General features: G+C 49.5%; 1 protein-coding gene across 1 annotated transcript; it reads left to right on the plus strand.

Annotated features, from left to right (window-relative positions):
* Nucleotides 1–46: 46 nt before the first annotated feature.
* Nucleotides 47–24,935, plus strand: SRPRA (SRP receptor subunit alpha). Its single transcript, XM_044996823.1, has 14 exons — nt 47–291; nt 3,289–3,372; nt 6,881–7,044; nt 8,227–8,387; nt 9,426–9,591; nt 11,070–11,223; nt 11,988–12,097; nt 12,812–12,930; nt 15,287–15,373; nt 16,264–16,436; nt 17,727–17,940; nt 18,732–18,895; nt 19,061–19,159; nt 23,445–24,935. Exons 1-14 carry the CDS (start codon nt 166–168, stop codon nt 23,571–23,573), a joined length of 1,950 nt encoding a protein of 649 aa, XP_044852758.1. The 5' UTR covers nt 47–165; the 3' UTR covers nt 23,574–24,935.
* Nucleotides 24,936–25,097: the final 162 nt, after the last annotated feature.

Here is a 25,097-nt window from a genome sequence, read left to right on the forward strand (position 1 = left end):
TCCGGCCCCACCCCCTGCATTGTGCCCCAGCCGTGGCGTGGTGTTTCCGGCGGAAGTGAGGCCGGGAGTTAGTCTGACGTGTGGCGAGGCGGTCGGGCGGGTTACCCGGCGCCCCGGACCCCGCTGCCCCCGTTCCCCCGGGCACGGCCCGGAGCCGGCCCCGCCATGCTCGACTTCTTCACCATCTTCAGCAAGGGCGGCCTCGTGCTGTGGTGCTTCCAGGGCGTGCGCGGCCCCGCGGCAGCCTGCACCGCGCCCGTCAACGCGCTCATCCGCTCCGTGCTGCTCCAGGTGAGGCGGGGCCGGCCTGCGGCCCCCGCCCCCCCCGCTCAGCCCTCGGGGCGGGAGACCCCCCCGAACCCTGCTCCTCCCCCCCCCCGCTCAGCCCTCGGGGCCGGAGACTCCCCCCCCGAACCCTGCTCCTCCCACCCCCCGCTCAGCCCTCGGGGCGGGAGAACCCCCCGAACCCTGCTCCTCCCCCCTCCGCTCAGCCCTCGGGGCCGGAGAACCCCCCCCCCGAACCCTGCTCCTCCCCTCCCCGCTCAGCCCTCGGGGCCGGAGACCCCCCCGAACCCTGCTCCTCCTCCCCCCCGCTCAGCCCTCGGGGCGGGAGACCCCCCCGAACCCTGCTCCCCCCCCCCGCCCCGCCCTCGGGGCCGGAGAACCCCCCCCCCCGAACCCTGCTCCTCCCCCCCCCGCTCAGCCCTCGGGGCGGGAGACCCCCCCCGAACCCTGCTCCTCCTCCCCCCCCCCGCTCAGCCCTCGGGGCCGGAGACTCCCCCCCCCGAACCCTGCTCCTCCTTCCCCCCCACCGCTCAGCCCTCGGGTCGGGAGACCCCCCCGAACCCTGCTCCTCCGTCCCCCCCACCGCTCAGCCCTCGGGGCCGGAGACTCCCCCCCCCGAACCCTGCTCCTCCTCCCCCCGCTCAGCCCTCGGGGCGGGAGACCCCCCCGAACCGGGCTCCGCCTGCCCCCCCCCGCTCAGCCCTCGGGGCCGGAGACTCCCCCCCCCGAACCCTGCTCCTCCCCCCACCGCTCAGCCCTCGGGGCGGGAGACCCCCCCCGAACCCTGCTCCTCCTTCTCCCCCCACCGCTCAGCCCTCGGGGCGGGAGACCCCCCCTGAACCCTGCTCCTCTTTCCCCCCCCCCCGCTGAGCCCTCGGGGCGGGAGACCCCCCCCCATAACCCTTCCTTCCTCCCCCCCCGCTCAGCCCTCGGGGCGGGAGACCCCCCCGTAACCCTTCCTCCCCCCTGCTCAGCCCTCGGGGGGGGAGACCCCCCGTAACCCTTCCTCCCCCCCCCAGCTCAGTCCTTAGGGAGGGGGGAGAAGAGATGAAACTTTCCCCACTCCTTCCCCCTGGAACCCTGTCCCCCCACCTTCACAGGGAGAGATCCTTCTCCCTTCCTGGAACCCTGCCGCCCCCACTCATCCTTGGGGAGTGGCTCTGGTGCCCCTGGCTTAATTTTCTAGTGGGGGGAGAGATCTGCTTGGGGGTCCCTGGTGCCCCCTATTCTGTCCTGTGGCGGATGTTGCAGTTGATAAAGAATAGGGCTTCTCTGTAGGATCCCCTCCAGAAAAAAGCATCACTGTAATTTCTGATCCAGTTGCCACCCAGTCCTCTGGAAGACTCTCCCACTGCTTTGTAGTTGGGGGTGTTGCCTGGGCCTTGCCTGTATATATCCCACCCACAGTGTCCCATTGCTGTTCCCCAGGAGATGCTGAGATGTGCCTAGTCCCCAGTCTGTGTTATAGCCAAGTGGGGCTATGATCATCTCTGGTTTATGCCAGTTGATTGTAGGCCTAGAACTTCTGGCAATTTGCCAAGGCATCTGTCAGCAGCACAGTGGTGGGGCCTCCCCATCTCCTTTGGGCTGGGGGCTCATGCTGCTTCCTTAGCTCTGGTTGCTCACTGGGAAGTGGGGAGGTTAGGTATAGACTGCAGTCCCAATTCCAGCTGTGTTTAGGTGAGATCAAGCAATGTTTATGTTCCCTGCCCATGTAATTTACCAATCATTTGACACAGGAAACTGAGATTCTGGTCAGCATAGGAAAAACTCTGTGCTGCTTATAAACAGGGCTTTGGAGCTGTCCTCAGCTCCAGCTCCAGGCTCTGCTCCAAAGCCCTGCTTATAAGATATGTTGCATGAGTTGAAGTGTTAACTTTGGTGTCCAGGACTGATTCCAAGGGTAATTACAGCCTAGCTCCTTAAAGTCCCTGTGCATTTTCAGTTGACTACAGAAGTCTTCGTATCTTGTGCTAAACAATTGTGTATCATAGCTGTGTATTGTCAGGTGGTTGCCATGATCCGCTTCAGAAGTGACTGCTTTATGAGGGTAGATTAAATTGTATAGAGACTGAAATGCATTTGGTCCTCTTGGGATGAAAGGTGCTATGTTTGGCTGGTGTTTACCTTTTCATCTCAGTGTGGTTTAGCTGGTTGCTACGAAGTAGCTTCAGCTGCTTGTGGGCTGAGGACTTGAATCATTCCTGCTACAGCTGTATTGAGAAAGGGTTTTTGCCAGCCTGATTGGGAAGTTACCACTCTCTTGTGCGTACTGCTGTGAACAACCTGTTGTGGTCTATAGCAGTTTCTTACGTTTGTAACTACAGTACTTGGTGTGGCTGCAAACTGTGTATAGTTTGCATTAGGTTGTTGCTAAGTCTTAAACTGTTGACAGGAGATCCAAGGCCTAGTGTGGACATGCAGATACTGTCTAATAGCCTGTGGTTTGGAATATTGAGCGATAACCACTTGGTTCTAGAGAACTCTGAAGGCTGGTTTACAGCCTTGATTTGACTAGGTCTCCATACTCTTCAGAGTTGAACCTATTTGGTTATAGAGCTAAACATCTGAGGGATATAAAATGAAGGTATAAAGATGCATAAGAAACAGGTGATTCAAGAAGGCTTTTCCAGTTGGCGTGAGCTGCAGAAGAGAGCTTTTATGCTGACTTGGGGGGCGGGGTGTACACAAATGATCTGGGAGGAGGGTCCATGAGGCTGCTGGGGCTATGCAATGAGGGGTTTTACATACTCTCCCTATGAAAAGCATGTTATTGAGTAACAATTCCCAGTGCAAGAGAACAGGTTATGATGCAAGGCAGATGCTATGAACTAAAGGTGAGGACACAACAGGAGCCTGCAAAGAAGACTCCAGCAACTAAAACTCTGGGCATTTGTATACAGGGAATTCTTCTCCAGCTGTAGTGCAGGCTTATATCCCGCCATGTGAAGTGTGTACAGCTCTTCTGTGGTGGATTAATTGTTTTATTTGTTTTTCTTTTAGGAGCGAGGTGGCAACAATTCTTTTAACCATGAAGCTCTTACACTTAAATACAAACTGGACAATCAGTTTGAGCTTGTGTTTGTGGTAAGTAAACTATGTTAACAGCCCCTCCTCTCTGCCCAGGTGTTTGGGGCAGCTTTATAGGGCTCTGTGTCATCCTGGAATGACATAAAACCCCTAATAAACTATACTGGTGTATTAATAAACAGATACTTATTAGAACATAGACTCAGAGACTTTAAGGTTAGAAGGGACCATTATGATCATCTAGTCTGACCTCCTGCACAATGCAGGCCACAGAATCTCACCCACCCACTCCTGTAACAAACCCCTAACCTATGCCTGAGTTATTGAAGTCCTCAAATTGTGGTTTGAAGACCTCAAGCTGCAGAGAATCTTCCAGCAAGTTACCCGTGCCCCATGCTGCAGAGGAAGGCGAAAAACCTCCAGGGCCTCTACCAGTCTGCCCTGGAGGAAAATTCCTTCCCGACCCCAAATATGGCGATCAGTTAAACCCTGAGCATGTGGGCAAGACTCACCAGCCACCACCCAGGAAAGAATTCTCTGTAGTAACTCAGCTCCCACCCCACCAAGAACAGTATTTCCACAAGACCATTCAGTATGCAGCATGGACAGAATTCTTTGGGGGTGATGATGCTAGGATTAGTGGTGCTAAGACATCCTAAACTCAAGACACTGCGCATGGCTGAAAAAGCCTCTGTTCAGAGCAACTGTCCAGTCTTGCTTCATGACCTTGAGTCAGTTACTATCGCAGATGCAACAATGAAGCACAATGTGATGTAACTGATATCTGCCTCCAAGTGTAGAGCCTTTGAGGTGAAATTAACGTCTGAAAGATATTTTGAAATCCTTAGATAAAATGTGCTCTACAAGGTGTATTTCATTTTAAAAATAGCGACAGGCTATTGTGATTCCAGAACAGCCATTTGTTAGCGAGCAATAATAGGGTGTATGGTTTGTTATAATATTGACCAAGGACTCCTGGCTGCTATTGTAGTGAAGTGACTTGTCCAATTTACTTGTGACGTTGAATTGAATCGCCCAGGTTTAACAGGGTAAGTTAGACTGATCCATACAAGACTCAGTGGCCAATTGTAACTGGTACGTCAGTTGCATTTTGGGGTTGCTTCTGGTCCATTATGTATAATGGAGGTGCCATTGGTGAGTGGGTTTAGGAGCCATGGCACTAGAGGAGAGTGAGATGTCATCTTTGTGTGGGTGGCTGGTATAATTCCAGTGGTGATTCTATCAAGCCTTTCAAGTAAGGCTCAGTCGACAAAAGTCTCTCTGAAATCTAAAAATCTGCGGTTTTTACCACAGGAGGCGGCCTGGGGTGAAATCCTAGCCCTACTGAAGTGGGTGGCAAAACTCCCATTGACTTCATTGGGGTTGAGAATTTATCCTTGGTCTCATCTGAGTGTGTCAGAGTCGAACAGGATCCTGTCAAAAGCCTCAAGTAAAGTAATATGGGAGTCCCCCTTCCACTTTGCTATAAGTGGGAATCTTAGAGCCTTGAGCAGTGATAATGGTGCCAAATATTTGCATTCTTTGCTTGGCATGGATTGAATTGTCAGCAGCTTTTTATGTACATTTAGCCAGATTTCTTTCAGTTTACAGTTTTGTTTTTAGTGTTTGATTTAAACGAGTTTGATGAGGCTAGCCATGGGTTACAATGTGCACATTAAGGCGTCCGTGGCACGTGTATTAACCAGCAGATCAGTTCTGCCTAACTGTTCTGGATGCCCTTGGCTGGGGGTCAAAAGCCAATCTCAGATTAGCCAGGTCCCTCTATAAGGTCATCTTGGATGCAGTTCTTACACTCTTTGTCCTGAGACTATCTGCTCTATTTGGGGATGTGAGTGAAGGCTCTGTATTGTTGTGAGGTAATCCGTCGCTGCTCCCTTCCTAATGTGGTAAACAGTGCCTTTGTACAGGATAATCTGTACAGTAGGTATGAAGGAGAATCCCCCTCACCCTTTAGTACACTTTAAATTTAGGGATAATTTAGGGCCTGATTCTGTGAGATGTGCCCTCAGCAGGAGAAAAGGACCGCAGAGTTGGACCCTAAAAAAGTCTGCTTTAGTGGGTGTGTACTAAATGAACTTTGAGAGTAGTTTTTAGCAATACCTGCTGCTATTTTAATATATATTCAGTAACGTGTGTGTGGCTAGCGGCTATTTTAATCGTCCAGCACTGTAGATACTAGCAGTTCTAGCCTTATGATGTACATAGGATTGAGATCAGTCTCCATTGGAAATTGGGCTTGTGAAGCTGTATCATATGTTACAGTTTCTAAAAACTAATTTTGTTAATGTAATGGTTCGAAATAGTAAAATGAGGACACATTTCAAGTTGAAATCGAGTACATTTAAAAAAGTTAAAAATAGCTTCATGTCGTATCCCTGCCAATTTGTGATTTTTACAAGAACATCTTCCTATTTAGGTTTTTTCTACCCTATCTGTAAAAGTCCAATTCAAAGGAGAAACTGACTATACCCAAAGTGCTCTCAAATGTACAACAGCCTAAGAAAAATAAAGAGTTTTTTGCCCCCGATAGTTGTTAGTATCATCTTAGGTGTTTGTAACAGTAGGAGATACAGTATTTTCCGACCTGTGCTTTTTTAAGTTGATTGTTTCCCTTTTAACCTAAAATGCTAATACATAGAATTTTCCTTATAGCATCTTTGAAAGTCTCTGATCTCCAAAGCTTTGAAGTGGACTCTGTAGTCCTAGATCAGGGGTCTCAAACTCTCAGCCCATTGGCCATCTGTGGCCTGAGAACCTCTCCAATGTGGGCCACAGGACTCCAGCAATTGTGGGGCTGGATCTCTCCCTTGGCCCCACCTGCTGCCCTGGGTGCTTCCCCCCACACACACACACATCCCTTGGGCGATTTTTAAATGGCCTGGGGCCCCACGCACCACTGGCAGCGCAGCAGAGCTTCCTGCCCGCTCACTCCACGTGGCTGCCAGCCCCTCCCTGTGGGCCTGCAGCCAATGGGAAGCTGTGGGGGTCGTGCCTGGGGGCAGCAGCGCAGGGAGGCCCCACCTTGGAGCCCCAGGTAAGGGCCGCACCGCTTGACCCCCTCCCAGAGCCTGCACCCCTTCCTCACACCCCCTTCTGCCCCCAGAATCCCTACCAGAGCCTGCACCCCAGACCCCCTCCCTCACCCAAACTCCCTCCCAGAGCCCAACCTCTCTCACCTTCTGCTCCCAAACTCCCTCCCAGAGCCTGCACCCCAGACCCCCCCCCCACCTCCTTCCCAGAGCCTTAGGCAGGTTGGGGGTGGAGTTTAGGGTGGGAGGGTTCTGAATGGCATTATTGGCCAACTGGGAGGATTTGAGGTCTGGCACTGGCCCTAAGGTAAATTGTCCTAGAGTCATAAATTATCTGATTGTCAAGATGGCAGCTTCTTCTATCTCCCTTCTCACATTTAAGCTATTTAGTGGTTGTTCTTGCTAGTTAGATGTAGCCATAAGAATGCATTGCAATGTATCTTCCTTTCAGCTAATAATACACATAGTGTCTGCTTTCTGTCAACGCTTGTAACTTTCTGTTCGCTTCCTTCCAGGTTGGATTTCAGAAGATCCTGACTCTAACCTATGTGGATAAGTTGATAGATGACGTCCATAAGGAGTTCCGGGATAAATACCGCAATGAATTCCAGCAGAAAGGCACCCTGGGGCTCCTCAATGGCACCTTTGATTTTAAAGAGGATTTTTTACATCTCCTCCGGTAACGAGACCATTTCTGCTGTGGCTCAGTTTCCTTGTGTATCTCCTTTGTGCTGTGTTTTGAATGCCCTATATTAAGAATTGGCAAGTGGTCTGTGTAGCCATATTATGTCTGTGCACTCATGCAGTGTGCGCTGTTTGGGCTCTTATTTTGGCTGTTTGTCTTCTATTAGGAATGTTGGAGGGAGTGTTGTATAATGGTTAGTGCAGGGGACTTAGTGCACTTCCACTGACTTGCTGTGAAGCTCACTAGGCATAACCTAAGGATCCCATAGTTTCCAAAAGAGTTTGACTAAACAAAAAGTCTCCGTCAACTGAAGTCCTTTGTGAACCGTATCTGACTGGAGCAAGAGATAGGAGCTCACGTGTTCACAGGCTGTTATGCAGATGTGGCTGCTATGCCAAAGGACTTCTCATACAGGAGATGTGACCTTGGGCTAGATACTCAACATCCAATGTCCTGGATTGGACTAGCCAGCATGGCTGCTTTCAGTGCCCCTCTGTATCGGGACCAGCGGGACACTGAAGTCATCTCAGTCAGAACGCTTGGGTCGGGGTCGTGCTGCATTGTCAATTTGGAAATAACTGAGCTAGCTGTACTGCCCCCAGCTGGCTCTCAGTGGTGTATGCGAGTCAAGGTGGTGGCACTTGGCCATCTTGCACCCAACCAACTGGCCATAAAATATCAACCTCACATCAAGGGTCATCCCATCAACAGATCTTCTGTTCTGAGGCAGGCTTACCCTGTGAGTGGGAACAGAACCCGGTGGTATAAAAGGCGTTCCTTTTGAGTCCATCTTCACTCCCCATACAGTCAAGCTCTCCTTCCCCCAGCATCCCTGATATGAGTCACTGCTACTTCACAAGTGCCAACTCTGATCAATTTCCAAGCTACTTGATTGTAGAAGCCTTTGGAGTGTGTTTCATTGGTGATTGAGATCCTTGATTGTGAGGTTAGGGTGGGGCAGATAATGTCCTAGTTAATATGAAGTCACGGTGAGTAAAAAGTCTGTTTCCCGGAAACAGGTGAAATCGGTGGTTTCAGGTTCTGGAATGATTGTTCCTGATAGGCGTGCCAAGATTTGGTCATGATTTAAAAGGCAAAAATAGTAACTTAGTGATGCTAAGTTCTGGACCTGGACTGTATTTTGGAGCGTGAATAACACTCTTTCTTTTTGATCAGGGAAGCAGAGGAGAGCAGTAAAATCCGAGCTCCAACTGCCATGAAGACATTTGAACAGTCTGTGAAGTCTCAGAAGACTGTCAAGTCTATGATAGAAACTCGAGGGGAGAAACCAAAGGAGAAAGCCAAGAACAAGAAAAACAAAGGTTCCAAAAAGGAGGGTAAGTGGATGCAACTGACAGATCCGTGCAATGGGATGAGCAAATAGCCCAGAGGGCTCCAGAACCAGGCTGTGACCAAGCCCTCAGTGAAGGTAAACCAGCGCATGCTTGTCTGCAGGCACATCTGCCCAGTAGCATCTGTTACTGGAACAGGTTGATTCAGATCCACTATTCCAGTTGCTTTTGCCCTCCTGTGGCTGCCAGCGTCCCTTGCCCTGCATGTAGCAATTGATTCAGTGAAACAGACCACCAGCTGGCAGGTCCAGGTGCATGACATGCAGACTTGCTGCTCATTTGCTCTGCCTTGTTTCATACAAGTTTAGGTCAAAATTTTCAAACTTGGGTGCCTAAAGGTAGGGACCTAAATCAAAGTAGCCTGACTGACTCCAGTGCTCAGCACTTGTGAAAAACAGGTTCCTTTGATTAGATTCTTAAGTATGGATTTAGGGTCTGACTTCAGTGCCTTTAAGCCTCCACCAGGTGCAAGCCCTTTTGAGAGAGACCTCGGAAATTAGCAGAGGGGTAAACTAGCATTAAGGTTATGGGATTAAGTGCTGAGGTCAGGGAAATCCCAAAATTCAGGTCACTTTGTCACTGGCTCAGTCACTGCCCTACTTATCATTCTTTCCCCCTATTTAAATGGAAAACTTACTGTATGCCATAAATCGCAAGCACGAGAGATGGCTTCCTTGGGAGCCAGCTCATAACACTGCAACTTCTGGAAAAGGTTATGATCGCAAACCTCGCTGCCTTCAGACTGAAATATAAAATTCACTTCCATCTAGTTCCAAACTCTTCAGCTAGGGGCTAGAGACACACACAGATACCTTACACAAAGGGGTTTATGTCCTGATGGGCAGGGTGTAGAAACCTGGATAAATGTTTAGCATTGCTGAGCTAATGATTCTAGGAGAACTCGTCTGGGATTCCCTGACTCCTGAGTGCTTGTCAATTGCTTGATCACCTTTTAGCACTGAGTAAATGCGGTTTCCCTTCAATCATGTGTGTACGTTGTGGTGAGGGCTCTGTCTTGTCCAGCTTCAGGAACCGAAGCTGCTACAGTCCCCAGTAAAGCAGCCCCAGATGCAAAGCAGAACCCCCCTGCGGCAACTGGGGACAGGGAGGAACTGACCAAGGATGAGATCCTGCAAAAGAACCGTGAGGAGTTCTTCAAGAAGCGCCTGAAAGGAGGAGAGAAGTCCAAGTGAGTGAGAGGATGACAGACCTGTGTCCCCCTCTCCAGTCTGAGAGAGGTGGTGGTGGCAGATCTGTGTTGGGGGAGGGTTTCATCCATTAACAATGGACAAGGAGCTATTTATCATACTGCTTTTGAACCACCAACTTTTGTCAATTGTTCTTAATGTGTTGGGTGGATGGTGGGCAAGATAGCTTCAGACTCTCTTCCTTAGGGTGGAACAAACAGATCTGCTTTTAAAACACCCCTCCCTAGCATTACAATGCAGGAATATCCCATTGTTCCAATGACTGAGATGACCTGTGCCCTTTCTAATCCTGAGGACTGGCACATGGTGTGGCTTTTAAGGGCTTGTGCTCTTTGAAATGTCATTGCCAGATTTCCTGGGTGAAGGTGAGGCAGCAGTAGGTTACCTTAGGGCTCCAACGAGGCAGGCTTAAACAAGACACTGGCTTTTGAAAATGTATCTCCTTGAGCTTGCTTGAAAGTGTGGAGATGGCACCTTTTGGGCCCTCTCAGTGATCCAGTGCTGTCCACATGTGTCTGCCCTGTGCATGACCAGGAACTTAGACAAAGGGTGAAATCCTGGCCATATTGAAGTCAGTGGGAGGTTTAACGTTGACTTCAGTGAGGCCAGGATTTCACTCAACGTGAGCTTTTTTGAAAATCACCTGATCAGACTGCAACAGCTATTGGAATGCCAGATGCTCAGTCTGCCAGCGGTGGCAAACTGCCATCATTCAAACATCTCCTGTGGCTTTTAGCTTCTTTAGGATGCCTGTGTCATTCACTGGAGGGTGGGGAGAAACACTTTTTGGATTCACAAACTGACCAAATTCTATCTGGGACAGCTGTACAACCCTGTTCCCCAGTGGTACGTGTGACTCAAAAGAGAGAGGTTGTATTGGACAAACAGTTAGAAGCCTCCTCAGTGATGGGACTCTCCTGGTAAGAGCGGAGGGCCGCATGTTGAATTGTACTGGGGACACCTACAGAGCAAAGCAATTTGTTGCACTAAGTTTGACAGCGGTACGGGGTCAGAATTGAGGCTGGTTGGGTGACCTTTGCAGTACGCTTCCATACTTCATCCTTTTTTCAGTTTAACCATAACTTGCTATCTTTCTAATCTTTGGGTGGTTAACACGAGTCTTCCCTAAATGTTGCCCAGGCTTTCTTGACTACCTCCAGATTAAAGGGATGCTAGCAACTTACCCTACAAACTGATGGGGGTCAGAAAAGAATTCTCAAAGCTGGGGAGGGATGTTATGGAAGTTCTCTCATTCACTGAAGCATCAACATATTGGCCACTATGGAATACCTGGTGAACCCAGTGGTCCAGTCCCACATGGTAAACCCTATAAACTCATCCCATTCATATGGGAGACACCTCCTGCTTAAAATCTCTTCTTGTAGAGTCCACTCATGGTGGGACTGTCGCTGCTGTCATCGTAGAGTTTGCTTTAATAGCTTCTTCTCTGCCTTCCCAGCAAGTCCCCAAAGCCTGAGACTCAGAAGGAGAAAGGGAAGAAGCCCCGTGTGTGGGAGCTGGGGAACTCTAATGCCAAAGTACTCGATTATAGTAACTCCACTACCAACGGAAACACAGACACTTGTCCCACAGAGGAGTACGACCCTGACATGGTACGGTCCTAAACCTTCCCCTTCCTATAGAATGATTAGCCTCTGTGCTAGGCACTGGGGCATTGCCACGGCAGCTTACCTTCACCTGAATTGTACTCTCAGGTGGAGATTCTGAGAGTGGCCCAAGCTCCATGGCTGGATTAGAGCATGCAGAACCGAACAGAAACTGGGGGGGTATGTCTGCTACAGATGAGGTCTTAGTTTGGCAAACTAGTGGGACGGCACTGCCCAAGTTATTGCTCAGTCTCCACTAGGTTGTGGAAAGCTGCACCCATCTGGCTCCTAGTGGTGCTCTTACAGTTTTCAACCTGAGTGCCAGAGGAATCGTCTCTCGAAGGAACTGAAATCAGCTCCCCAACTGCTAGCAAAGCTGTGGGGGGGAAGGTGGGGGAACCTACCTTAGGGGGATACCCATGCAATATGGAAGGTTGTTTTGTAGATGAAGCAGAGGGCTGGGAATCGGGACCCCAGAATTCTATTCCTGTCTGTCATTGTTTTGCTATGTGATCTTGGGGGAAGTTATTTCAGCCTCCTGTGTAAAAGGAAACCACCACTTAGCTCGCTAGGGAGTTGTGGTGATTAGACCATATTAATCAAACTCCCTGAAGTCCCCGCAGGTGCTACAGATGGTCACATTATTCTGACTGGCCCCTCGCAAGCGTTCTCTGTAGCAATGAGCCAGTGAAACAAGTCAACTAAGGCTTAAATGCCAGGTTCTGATTCTCTGTATGGCTTCCCCTCTCCCCTACCACCTTCCTTTTCAGGCCCTAGGAGATCGAGATCGGGAGCCTGGCCGCCTTTATGATCTTGAATATGAGAGTGATGAAGAGGAACCTGAAGAGGAGAAGGTTATTCAGAACCCTTCACAGCCCAGGTAAGTCCTTCTGCAGCCCCCCTATCCCAGCTATCTCCTTGCTTATCTCCTACAGCTTTTCCTCCAGCATGTCCAGTCTGCTAAGCTTGTATAGAGTAGCTTACATGGATCTTGGGCACTGCTAGCTGGTGCCTTGGCTTCAGGAAGGAAGTATTGTCCTAACGCACTACATGGTTTTGGCCTGCTTTGTCCCAAATGCTGGTGCACGTGGTGAATAGGCAGTCTGCTGTGGATGGCCCTTCCATTTCTGCAGGCTGAGTCATTAGACTAAATGATCCTGCAATCACCACTTCCAAGCTGGATCTGTGTTCCCTCAATGACTCCTGATATACCATTGGTACCTCTCTGGGCACAGTAACTGAGCAAAACCCGTGCTAGTTCCCAGACAACTTTGGAACTTGTTTCGTGCAGAAGTTTTGTACAAGGTGGGGTTTGCAAACCTAGCTCTGTCTGTGCTGCTCACAGATCCGCTAATACAGACCAGTGCCCAGTGTGAACTACTGCCTGTTAATCTGGTTCTCCTGTTAAAATGCCATGAACTAGGGAGTGGCTCAATCCCAGAAGGCAAAAGTGACCAGCTGCATTATTAGCTTGAGAATTGCAGTCTTGGCTGTCCAGCCTTCCCCTTCCTTTAGCTGCTATTCTCTTCAAGAGCATCACCATCCCTTTACGCTTGAGAGCTGTAATGTGTAACCACACGTTGCTTGTTCACAGGGCTAAGAAGGGTGGTTTGGGAGGCATGTTTGGGATGCTGAAAGGCCTGGTGGGTTCCAAAAGCTTAACAAGAGAGGACATGGACTCTGTGCTGGAGAAGATGAAGGATCATCTGATCGGTAAGTCTGGAATGTCTCTTACAAACTAGTACCCTGTGGCCTTGCTTTCGGGGCCAGGCCCTAGATCGACTGCTCTGCATTTGGAAGGAGCCATTTCTCCAGTCCTGTCGCTAAAATTTTGTTTCCTGGTTTTGGATCAACATTAAGGATTTAAAGTGACTCTTCCAGGAAGTGGGGTTGTAGCTCCGCCACGGAAGCTGTAGGTTGCCCTGAATTTTACCCCGTTAGCCAGTGATCATGGAACTGTTGCTATTTCCAGCCTGTCTCTTGAACTCTTGAAAAGGGGGATAGAGAATAAGAAGGAAAATATATTATTGCCCTTATATAAAGCGATGGTACGCCCACATCTTGAATACTGCATACAGATGTGGTCTCCTCATCTCAAAAAAGATATACTGGCACTAGAAAAGGTTCAGAGAAGGGCAACTGAAATGATTAGGGGTTTGGAACGGGTCCCATATGAGGAGAGGTTAAAGAGGCTAGGACTTTTCAGCTTGGAAAAGAGGAGACTAAGGTAGAGGTATATAAAATCATGAGGTATGATAGAGGTATATAAAATCCTGAGTGATGTGGAGAAAGTAGATGAGGAAAGGTTATTTACTTATTCCCATAATACAAGAACTAGGGGTCACCAAATGAAATTAATGGGCAGCAGGTTTAAAACAAATAAAAGGAAGTTCTTCTTCACACAGCGCACAGTCAACTTGTGGAACTCCTTGCCTGAGGAGGTTGTGAAGGCTAGAGCTATAACAGCATTTAAAAGAGAACTGGATAAATTCATGGAGGTTAAGTCCATTAATGGCTATTAGCCAGGATGAGTAAGAAATGGTGTCCTAGTCTCTGTTTATCAGAGGGTGGAGATGGATGGCAGGAGAGAGATCACTTGATCATTACCTGTTAGGTTCACTCTCCTTGGGGCACCTGGCACTGGCCACTGTCTGTAGACAGATACTGGGCTAGATGGACCTTTGGTCTGACCCAGTACATCCGTTCTTATGTTCTTCTTCCAGTATTGTTCTAATCTCTCCTTAGCGGAGTTTGGAGTTCGGTTACGTCCTCTCACGCTGTCTATAAAGCGTGCTGCAGAAGTGTTGCATATGCTATTTCCACAGCATGTGTTCTGCTGCCTTGAATATATGTGCAGAACAGAGCTCGTGGAGGGAGGCTAACAGAACAAAGGATGTTTGGGATGTGTCCCACATACAGCACTCACCATCAGAAGTCCCCCTTGATGAGCCTCTCCCTGGATGCGTGGGCCTGATTTTAAACTTGTTGAACTGGGGACTCACTTACCCAGTGTCCTACATTGAGGTAGATCCTGGTGTTTTGAATGATATTGAAACAAACCTGTAACATAGCTCTGACTACAATGCTGCTGTAAAATTTCTCTCAGGGACTTTTGCAAGTGGATCAAGTACATTGAGTGGCCAACTCTCCTGTGATATCAAGGTCGTAGGTGAAATCCACGACTGTCTGTAACTTATCCTTTCCTGTGGCCTGACACGCTGGATAATCCCAGTTGAGTTACGTCTGACATGATACCCTGTTGTTGGACTAGTTGACGGTGTGGTGCTTAGGATAGTAGGCCTGTAGGTTTGTGTGGCTCTGCACATTGTATTTAACAGAGATCCTGCTCTTTATATATACTAATTGATTTGCTCACATTCTGTAAAATGCCTCTTGGGTTGTACTGGTGACGAGGTCGGGAATGGTCAGGGTCTAGTGACAATCCTAGATTTTTAAGAGGGCAGTAATTCGCCCACATCAGATCGAATCAGGCTGAACTGAATATAATGCACTTTTGGAACAGACTCGGAAGGGGACTTGTGTCCCAAGCAGTGATGTGGATGGGTTCGGAAGGCCTTGTCTCATCCAGAGGACTCTGATGGGTAGGGGAGGAAGATAAAATGGTTGGGATCATTGGCGTTGACAGATGTAGAGAGAAACCATTGGCCCCAAAACAGAATCTGTACTTCCCTGGGGGTCTGACAGTGAAGTCCTTGCCTTGATCTCCCTTCCCATGGGGTGCAGGGGGTTGCTTTGGGGCTGAAAGATCATTTGAGGAAGCATCTGGGCTGTGGGTTGTGACTGGGGATAAGAGGGCACATTTCATGCCCTTCTCAAGGCCTTGGAGGCTATCTGCACTCTGTGTCCATATTGCTGTCTGCTCTAGAGCAGGGTATGATTGGCAACCCAAGCTCTGCTCTCTCTCAGGGGTGGATTACCCTTCTGACTCCTCCTCCCTTGGAGCTGGCTGGGATAGAGACCTTCTAGGGGGACTGGGAGAACCCTGAGTCCTGTAGCCCAAGAGTCTCGCGACGCTAACATCCGCTCCTTTGGCTTTTCTCTTCCAAAGCGAAGAACGTTGCGGCTGAAATAGCTGTCCAGCTGTGTGAATCGGTGGCTAAGAAACTGGAAGGGAAAGTGATGGGCACCTTCACCAGTAAGTGTTTCTGTCCTTCCATTCCAGGAGCTGCTCTCAGTTCTCTAACCTGTTAGGCCCAAGTCTCTGTAATACTGTCTCATTCTTCCCCCACCCTCTGCCCTGATGCTTGAAACAAAACGTGCTAGTCCCCGCAGATTGCTGCTGCTTTTCGGCTGTGTTTCGGCCCTTCTAATATTCCGAGGGACATGGGACCCTGGGCTTGTTCCAGCCTGCCCTTGAGGCCTGTTTGTGCTTGCGTAGCCTGGTCTCTAGCTGCCAAGTGGCTTGTGACTCTCAATGCATGTGCAGAAGGGGAAAACCTCAGCCGGTGTTTCTCCTGCTGGGTAAGCACCTCTCCATGGTTTAGGAATGTCTAATCCACTGCAGTTCTGGATTCCTGTAGTTTGGCCTTCAAAGGATACGTGGGGGAGAAGGTTAAATCTGTGATGCCAACCTCTGCAGCAGTTCACAGGTCTAACCCCTTTCACCCAAGAGCTGAGATTTGCTAATGGGAAGCTCTGCTGCAGTCGATGAAACGGGCAGAGGCCTGGGAATCTATAGAATGGTGGTCGCTCAATTTCACACCTTTTCGTAGCAGTCTGGGGCAGGAGTGAATTAATTCATCCATCCCTGTTCCAGGATAGAAAGGAGGCAGCAATTGTTCTAGAGACGCACTATCAGGGGAGGTCAGCAAGTGAACCTAATGGCACAATCAGCAGATTAACAAGGGAACAGCCAGTCTGCTCCAAAGGGAACCCACATTCCTGGGTGTGGCAGTTGTGAGCCAATCTAGGTTGCATTTGACTGTTATGCTGCTGAGATGCTGTGGGGGAAGGATGGGCAGTACTCCAGCCACCTCATCTGGGATCAAATGCTGACAAAGGCTCCTCTTCTAATTCCTTTCCCAGCGGTGACCTCAACAGTGAAGCAGGCCCTGCAGGAGTCCTTGGTACAGATCCTGCAGCCCCAGCGCCGCGTGGACATGCTGCGTGACGTCATGGACGCTCAGCGCCACCGCCGGCCATATGTCGTCACTTTCTGTGGTGTCAATGGGGTTGGAAAGTCGACCAACCTCGCCAAGGTAGGGCGCAGCCTGCCTGCGTTCTCAGGGATCAGCCTGATCACTTCAGGAGAATCCACCCTCCTGTTCCTACTTGTATTCTGGGGACACCATCTCAAATCCCCTTGGGCTATGGCACCCAGATCCCTAGAACCAAAATGTTAGCCAAAACCATTCCTCTGTTGAGTTCACTTCCTTTGTGGGTCCAACAGCTCTTTGAATTTTGTTGTGCTGATGGGCAGCTCAGCTTCCTAAATCATGCACTAGTATATTGCCACTAGTCTGCACTACCTAGTGGGGAGGGAGAGCTGGTGTGTGCTCTGACTCCATTCACATGCACACCTCCTTCCCTGCCGAAAAGCCCCTTGTCAACATCAGCAGGGGAGAAGAGATCCCGCTAACAGATCACTGTGCTAGTTAAAGGGACTTCTACCAGCCTAGTCAATTTCAAAGCCCTTCACGTTTATCTTTAAACCCATGGCTTGGCTAATTAAACCGAGGATCTGGAGAAGCTGCCGCCTAGGACTCTTCCCTGTGTCCTTACCTCCCTCAGGCTCAGTCTGGCTTAGATGATCAAGCTCTTCCTACAATGTGTGCAACTGACTGGAAGGCTTGACATGGTCATATGAACAGTGCTGTTAAATGCCAGACTCAGGCTGTGCTCTGGGAGCAGCAGGAAGGCAGCCCTGAACTGCAGCAGTGATGATGTCATCCCTAGGATAGAGCTGCCACTAGAGGCCTGGGTGTACCGCCCTGAGCAGGCAATGGACACTGGCATCCTTAGAAGGCTGTGCAGACGTGCAGGGTATTGGTTACTACAGGCAGAGCTTAGTGATGGCCTGCAAGCACGTGTGGGGTTGGAGATAGGAAACCCCAGTGTCCATTGGCTTGATCACTGCCTCGGCGTGGTGTGTTCAAAGGGGCATTTCTGTGGGGATGGCCGGACTAGGGGCTGTAACTCAGCCAAGGCATTCGGCTGGGGCCTGAGATGGAAGCACCTGTATGGATTGTTGGCATTATAGAAGAGCACGGAGTAGGTTCTTTTTGGGGAGTGCGTGGGGGCATTGCCAACATGCTCACCACTCTCCTCTGGAGACTCGGGCCCTTGGTTTACGCCCCTTCCCTACTTGATTTGTCAGTGACTGCCTTGGGCTGGGACACTCGGGGAATCTCCTTTGTCGACCTTTGGGGTGGGGGGAATGACACCGCAAGCTGCCTGCAGGTGGCATATGGGGCTCAGAGGGGCTGGGAGCTGAGCAGAGCTGGACTCAGGCTGGGGATGGTAACAGGATCTCTTTCCCCTGCCCCCAGATCTCTTTCTGGCTGATTGAAAACGGGTTCAGCGTCCTCATTGCCGCCTGCGATACCTTCCGAGCCGGAGCCGTGGAGCAGCTGCGCACGCACACCCGCCGCCTGAACGCTCTGCACCCCCCGGAGAGTCACGGCGGCCGCACCATGGTGCAGCTCTACGAGAAGGGGTATGGGAAGGATGCTGCTGGCATTGCCATGGAGGCCATTGCGTATGGTGAGCCCTAGCCCTGCCTTGGCCGACTCTTGCTTTCCAAGCCAGGAGCTGGCTGTTCTGGGGTGGGGGGAGTGGTCGCGGGGTGGGAATACCAGTCAGGACTCCTGGCGTGTGGCATAAAGGTTTCAGCTGGGCTGTATTCCTGGCTTTGTCATTGACACTGCAGGTTGCCATTCCTTACTGCTTCCTCGCCACCACACTCGTAATAGACCCCACTTCCTCTTCAGGTCCCCGGGCCAATGGACAGGTCAAGAACAGCCCTGGGTGGAGCACAGACTGGAGATCAGGGAAGGCTTCCAGCCGTGGGGATGGATTCCTCCTTCCTCCAGGAAATCAGTGACCTTGTGCATTAGCTGCTGTGCCCCCTCTTCTGAACTTGAACGGCATAGAGGAGTGGGGGTGGAGTGGAGTAAGCCAGTTTCATAAGGGTCAGTGTGTGCCTCAGTTTACCTAGTGAAGGTTGAGTAGAAATCTGCCTACTGGGAAAGGTTTGAAGCTACCTGCTTGAGAGAAGGGCCCAAGCTGTATCTGACCTTCCCTAGAGTGCAAGGCTCTTCATCTGGGGTCTTGCTTGGGCCCACAGTTCTAGTCCCTTAATTTTTATATGGACTGGTCCTATCCCAGGGAGGGGATTTATTATGGATTGTGGGTGTCTTGCAGTGAGAAAATATTGTGAGGGGGGGGGGAAAGAGACTTGAGTAAATCGCTGATGCTCTGCAGAAGGGCAGTAGCTGGAGGAGCAGAGTGCGTGTGACTAGAACTCTCTCACTTTGCTTCATCTCTTTTCCCAGCACGTAACCAGGGGTTTGACGTGGTGTTGGTGGACACTGCTGGCCGCATGCAAGACAACGCCCCCTTGATGGCAGCTCTGGCTAAACTCATTGCAGTCAACACCCCGGACCTGGTCCTGTTTGTTGGGGAAGCCCTGGTGGGAAATGAAGCTGTGGATCAGCTGGTTAGTTTCTGATTCTTTAACCTCAAACAAAATTCTACCAGAGGGAAAAGGCCCCTATTGGCATGCGCCTCTGTGTACACTTTGGGAGGTGCTCGCATACCAATGATGGACACCTGCTTAGAAGAACCTACATGGACTCACTTCCTGGCTGTATTTTTCCCCTAGGTCAAGTTTAACAAGGCCCTTGCTGATCACTCCATGGCCCAGACACCACGTCTCATTGATGGAATTGTGCTCACCAAATTTGACACCATCGATGACAAGGTATGATGGCCATTCACTTTATACCCAGAGATTGCTGATTCCTTCTCTCCCCATTGGAATCTTCTGTTTTTAATGTCTTTTTAAATGACCCCGTATGGATCCTCTCCTTGCTGAGACCAAACAGCGGGGGAGAAATTGAATAACTGTTTCTGACCTCAACAGGGCATGTTCTTTTGATGCATCAATCAGATACCTCCACCCTGAAAAGGCAAAGTGTCATTGTTCTTCCAGGATGTGCTGGAGAGATGTCTTAGCCCTCTGAACTTTGAGGTTGCTGACCTGAGCAAACAGTGTCGGATCTTTTCTGCTCCTGACTCTGACAACTGAGTATTAGTGTCAGTGCTGGACTTCATAAACATGGCTCAGCTGCTGCTTACAGCTGGGAACTAAGAGCCTTGCTACAGTTCCATTGAAAAGGTGGTAGGGAAGGCAGGGGATGGTTCATTTTATGCTGAGCCATCCACATCTGTAATTAGTTGAAAAGAAATTAAGGTCAGGAATGACCAGGTCCTTACTTTTGCTGGCCCTTCTGACTGTTCACACTAGAGCTTTTAATTTCCTACTATTAGTACAAGATGAAAACTTATAGGTTAAAGCCCAAGAGGCCATTGTGACTGTCTGTGACCTGCATAACAGAGGCCAGAGGACTTCCCTAAAGTAATTCCTGTTTGAACTAGAGCAGATTGTTGGGGGGGAGAGGGGGAATCTCATCTTGATTAAAAAAATTTCAGTTATAGAGAATCCACCACAAACCACGGTGAGTTGTTCCAATGGCTAATTCCCCTTGCTGTTAAGTGTACTCCTTATTTCCAGTCTGAATTTGTCAGCTTTCACGGCTGGCCATTCGACTGTGAGACCTTTCCCTGCTAGATTGAAGAGCCAGTTATCAATGGTTGGTTCCCCATGTAGGCACTTAGAGACTGCGATAAAGTCACTCTGCAACCATCTGTGTCTCAAGCTGCTCAATCTCTCTAGCTTAACAATTAGTATAAGGCAGAGTTCCAGTCCTTTAATTGGTCATCTTGAGGCTCTACTCTGAACTGTCTCCAATTTATCAACATCCTCAAACTGTGTGCACAGTAACTTGACTCTTTCCCTAGCCCTGGAGAATACTGGACAGTGAGGGGGGAGCCTGCACAACTACTACCAATTCTGGGGCTGGCAAAGCAATTCCCAAGGCTGTTGAAAGTGAAGAATGAAGCTGCTTAGTGACAGAGGATGTGGAGAAAGCTAGTGTACTCAATGCTTTTTTTGCCTCTGTCTTCACAGACAAGGTCAGCTCCCAGACAGCTGCACTCTGCAGCACGGTATGGGGAGGAGGTGACCAGCTCTCTGTGGAGAAAGAAGTAGTTCGGGGCTATTTAGGAAAGCTGGACGAGCACAAGTCCATGGGGCCGGATGCACTGCATCCGAGGGTGCTAAAGGAGTTGGCCGATGAGATTGCAGAGCCATTGGCCATTATCTTTGAAAAATCATGGCGATCGGGGGAGGTCCCGGATGACTGGAAAAAAGCTAATGTAGTGCCCATCTTTAAAAAAGGGAAGAAGGAAGATCCAGGGAACTACAGGCCAGTCAGTCTCACCTCAGTCTCTGGAAAAATCATGGAACAGGTCCTCAAGGAATCAATCCTGAACCACTTAAAGGAGGGGAAAGCGATCAGGAACAGTCAGCATGGATTCACCAAGGGCAAGTCATGCCTGACTAACCTAATTGCCTTCTATGACGAGATAACCGGCTCTGTGGATGAGGGGAAAGCAGTGGATGTACTATTTCTGGACTTTAGCAAAGCTTTTGATACAGTCTCCCACAGTATTCTTGCCAGCAAGTTAACGAAGTATGGGCTGGATGAATGGACGGTAAGGTGGATAGAAAACTGGCTAGATGGTCGGGCTCAACGGGTAGTGATCAATGGTTCCATGTCTAGTTGGCAGCCGGTATCAAGTGGAGTGCCCCAAGGGTCGGTGCTGGGGCCGGTTTTATTCAATATCTTCATTAACGATCTGGAGGATGGTGTGGACTGCACCCTTAGCAAGTTTGCAGATGACACTAAACTGGGAGGAGTGGTTGATACGCTGGAGGGTAGGGCTAGGATACAGAGGGACCTAGACAAATTAGAGGATTGGGCCAAAAGAAATATGATGAGGTTCAACAAGGACAAGTGCAGAGTCCTGCACTTAGGATGGAAGAATCCCATGCACTGCTACAGACTAGGGACCGAATGGCTGGGCAGCAGTTCTGCAGAAAAGGACCTAGGGGTTACGGTGGACGAAAAGCTGAATATGAGTCAACAGTGTGCCCTTGTTGCCAAGAAGGCTAATGGCATTTTGGGTTGTATAAGTAGGGGCATTTCCAGCAGATCGAGGGATGTGACCATTCCCCTCTACTCAGCACTGGTGAGGCCTCATTTGGAATACTGTGTCCAGTTTTGGGCCCCACACTACAAGAAGGATGTGGATAAATTGGAGAGTCCAGCGGAGGGCAACAAAAATGATTAGGGGGCTGGAGCACATGACTTATGAGGAGAGGCTGAGGGAACTGGGATTGTTTAGTCTGCAGAAGAGAAGAATGAGGGGGGATTTGATAGCTGCTTTCAAGTACCTGAAAGGGGGTTCCAAAGAGGATGGATCTAGACTGTTCTCAGTGGTAGAAGATGACAGAACAAGGAGTAATGGTCTCAAGTTGCAGAGGGGGAGGTTTAGGTTGGATATTAGGAAAAACTTTTTCACTAGTAGAGTGGTGAAGAACTGGAATGGGTTACCTAGGGAAGTAGTGGAATCTCCTTCCTTAGAGGTTTTTAAGGTCAGGCTTGACAAAGCCCTGGCTGGGATGATTTAGTTGGGTTTGGTCCTGCTTTGAGCAGGGGGTTGGACTAGATGACCTCCTGAGGTCCCTTCCAACCCTGAGATTCTATGCTTCCCTGAGTTACTCCAGGATGTGCTTGAACCCTTCGTGGTAATGTTCAAGCTCAGTGTTTTGCCCTGTTCCAGTGAAGTTTCAGGTGGTTTGATCAGTCTGTTTCCTAGCAGCCTTGGGGAGCCTTATTCACAGCAGTTAGTTCTGACAGATGATGCTGAGCCACACTAGCAACAAGCCTGACTTCCTGCAGGGGCGCCTGGCCATCACTGCCCCCCCTTTCAGGGTGGAATCAGAGGGATGAGCTGCCCTTTCCTGTGAGATTCCATGCTGGAGTCTGTCACTGCAGCTTCTCCCTGCCCAGATCGTGGGCAAGTCGGCCATGGCTGTTACTGCATGATGTTGAATCAGACACGAGTGCTGATTGTTTTGGCCTGGGTACCACTGCCTTGCAGGGGAGTCCATGCATGGTAAACACTGGGTGGTGTCCTCTGCCCCAGGTAGATTTCAGCTGCACTGCACATTTGCTTAAGTGTTAAATCTTTGCTCTGGTTCCCTGCCAAATCAACTATTGACTTTGAAAGACAGAGCTCTGAACTGTTGTGGCCCAGGAAGACAAGCAGCTGCTTTACGGTCTGTCCAGCAGGCTGTTTACTTAGCTCCAGCTATCAGCTTTAGAACTTGTTCTCTGTTCAGTGTGAGACTATGGAAGTGCTTAATGTGCTGATTGACTGGCTACTCCCCCCGACTTGTGAACATACTGGGAAATCAGTTTAAAGAAATTCCTAGGCAATATAATACCTTCTTACAGTGTTTAGGCTGTTGTATTCTAAAGCTACAAACCTGGCAACTTGGAGTTAATTGACTAACAACCATAACATTAAACTGCCACATCTCATCTACAGTTAAAATAGTCACACCATCTTCTTGCATAGCAATCAAATTCAGCTAGCCCCAGCTCCAGTTCACCTGGCTATTCAGTGAACCATTTCCCTTCTTTTGATGTACTTGAATGCTCCCTCCCTTTGCAGTGGAACTCTATGTGCCTGATGTCTGAGGAGGGCCAGGTCTCAGGTACTTCCCTAGCTAGTCTAAACAAACTGGTCTCCCAGCTGGACACAGGAGGCTTTCTTGCAGCAGAGATGGACTGTCCAGAGTTGCTTTGATTTATCCTCTCCCATGGGGCAGAGAGGGAGTTCAGGTTGTTTAGAATCTTAACTCAAGGGGTTGACAGGAGTTTGAGTTCTCTGGTCTATCAGAAGAACTCTTCCAACTTGCTGGAACACTAATGGAAATTGAGCATGCCCAGAGTACAGGCTTCTGCTCTAGCCAATCACATGCTGATGGTTTTGTTAGGAGTGGGTTGCACATTCAGGCAAAGTCCTGTTCAGCAGATCTCCTCAAACCAGCTAACGGATGTTTTCTTCCACAGGTTGGTGCTGCAATCTCCATGACTTACATCACTAGCAAGCCAATCGTGTTTGTTGGTACTGGACAAACCTACTGTGACCTGCGTAGCCTTAATGCCAAGGCCGTGGTCACTGCTCTCATGAAGGCCTAAAATCCAATTATTGCACCAAATTGCTGTTTGCAGATGTCTCAGAAGAACATGCTTTACAATGTGACTGACTTGTCTTTTCAGTGTAGTGCAAAACAGAATGAAGGGATAACAGAGCAAGGGGCTGCTGCATCCACCACTTGCTTGAATACTTCACCAATGCACACCCCTCCCTTCACCTGATGCATGACTTTAACCTTGGAAGGAGGTTGCTGTCTTCAATCATGTTGCTCACTCTGTTTAGCTACACTTCTTCCATATTTATTGGCTAGAAAGCTTATTTTTGGGAAGCAATTGTCTCCTTCAGGTGGAGCACCTGGGCCAGATCAGCTCTGTGGCCTTCAGCCACTGAAAGCCCTTCCCCTGGATTCCTTCATTCTAAGTGACTCAGCCTCCATGCTTTGTAGAGGCTGAAATTAGAGCTTTGTATTGTTCATATCTTGTGAGTGGTGTCTAAGCCCTGCAGCACTTCAGGGCTGCTCTGCTACTAACTAAGCATCTATGGACTGTCTGTTTAAGCTATTGATTCTATGAGCCAGTCTGGATTTTTAGACTTAGTGAGATCCAAGAGTATGAGTGTCCCAGTCCAGGGGCTGATCCTCTGCTGAGCTCTAAGGCTAGAGCAGAAATAGATGCTGCTTTGTGACAGTTTTAGTGTCTCCAACCTGATTAATACTTGCTGCTAGCTTTGACCATGGCAGCTCACCAAAGTTGATAAACCAAAAAGAGTAAGTCCTACCCCTCTGTGCTTGTCAAGCAGGGGCCTATAGCGAAGATGCTGAAGTTGCCTTAAGATCCCTAGTTCTATTGTCACTGGGACTCCTAAAGCAGGGCTGCCTTGGGCCACTATAGCTCGTAGCAGACTTCCCCCAGGCTGGAACTGTTAGTTGCCAAGAGCTGCATCTCTATCGAAGCTGCAAGCACATGGCCTGGATTCTGGCAGGCAAGCTGCACTGCTTTAGGGAATAGGCTAGAGCTGGTTTCTGTACTGCAAGACCCCCTTCCTCCCTCAGAAGCTGTTTCTACTGACTCATGCCTCCTTGTCTCAGTGCTGAAGATCAAACGGATGCTACTAGAACTCTTGCCTGCTGTCCCTACAGCATTAGCTTCTGCCTCTGATAACCAGCTAGGGAAAGGAAACTTTGGTGGAAGACAATGCGGGCTGCTTGCTGCTTTCCTGCCCCCTTCTCCCTCCCTTCTGAGTGCCTCTAGAGATCCTGGTCTAAAGTGCTACATTGAATAATACAAAACTCTTAAAATGTCTTGTAGCTCTGTATTGCAGATGTGCTAGAGTGCAATAAATTGAATGCTGTCTGCTAAAAGAAATACATAATTTATATAAAATAAATTTCATAAAGAAGTTGAGTGGTGTGGGTTGCTTCTCTTGCTGGAGGGACACAGTGCCTGACCAGCATAGACAAGAACATACACTAAAGGTTTAGCTTGCTATAGCATATTTGTCCCTTCAACCCTACTGTAAACTGAGCTAGTGCCATGGCCCAGGTCTGTACAGACAGCTTGCACCCT

This window comes from Mauremys mutica, chromosome 22, assembly GCF_020497125.1.
Source record: "Mauremys mutica isolate MM-2020 ecotype Southern chromosome 22, ASM2049712v1, whole genome shotgun sequence".
Lineage (NCBI taxonomy): Eukaryota > Metazoa > Chordata > Testudines > Geoemydidae > Mauremys > Mauremys mutica.

Coding starts and splice junctions, on each gene's coding strand:
- SRPRA (XM_044996823.1), top strand. CDS start 166: ATGCTCGACTTCTTCACCATCTTCAGCAAGGGCGGCCTCGTGCTGTGG. Junction 9,592..11,069: donor AAAGGAGGAGAGAAGTCCAA/GTGAGTGAGAGG, acceptor CTGCCTTCCCAG/CAAGTCCCCAAAGCCTGAGA. Junction 15,374..16,263: donor AGTGATGGGCACCTTCACCA/GTAAGTGTTTCT, acceptor TTCCTTTCCCAG/CGGTGACCTCAACAGTGAAG.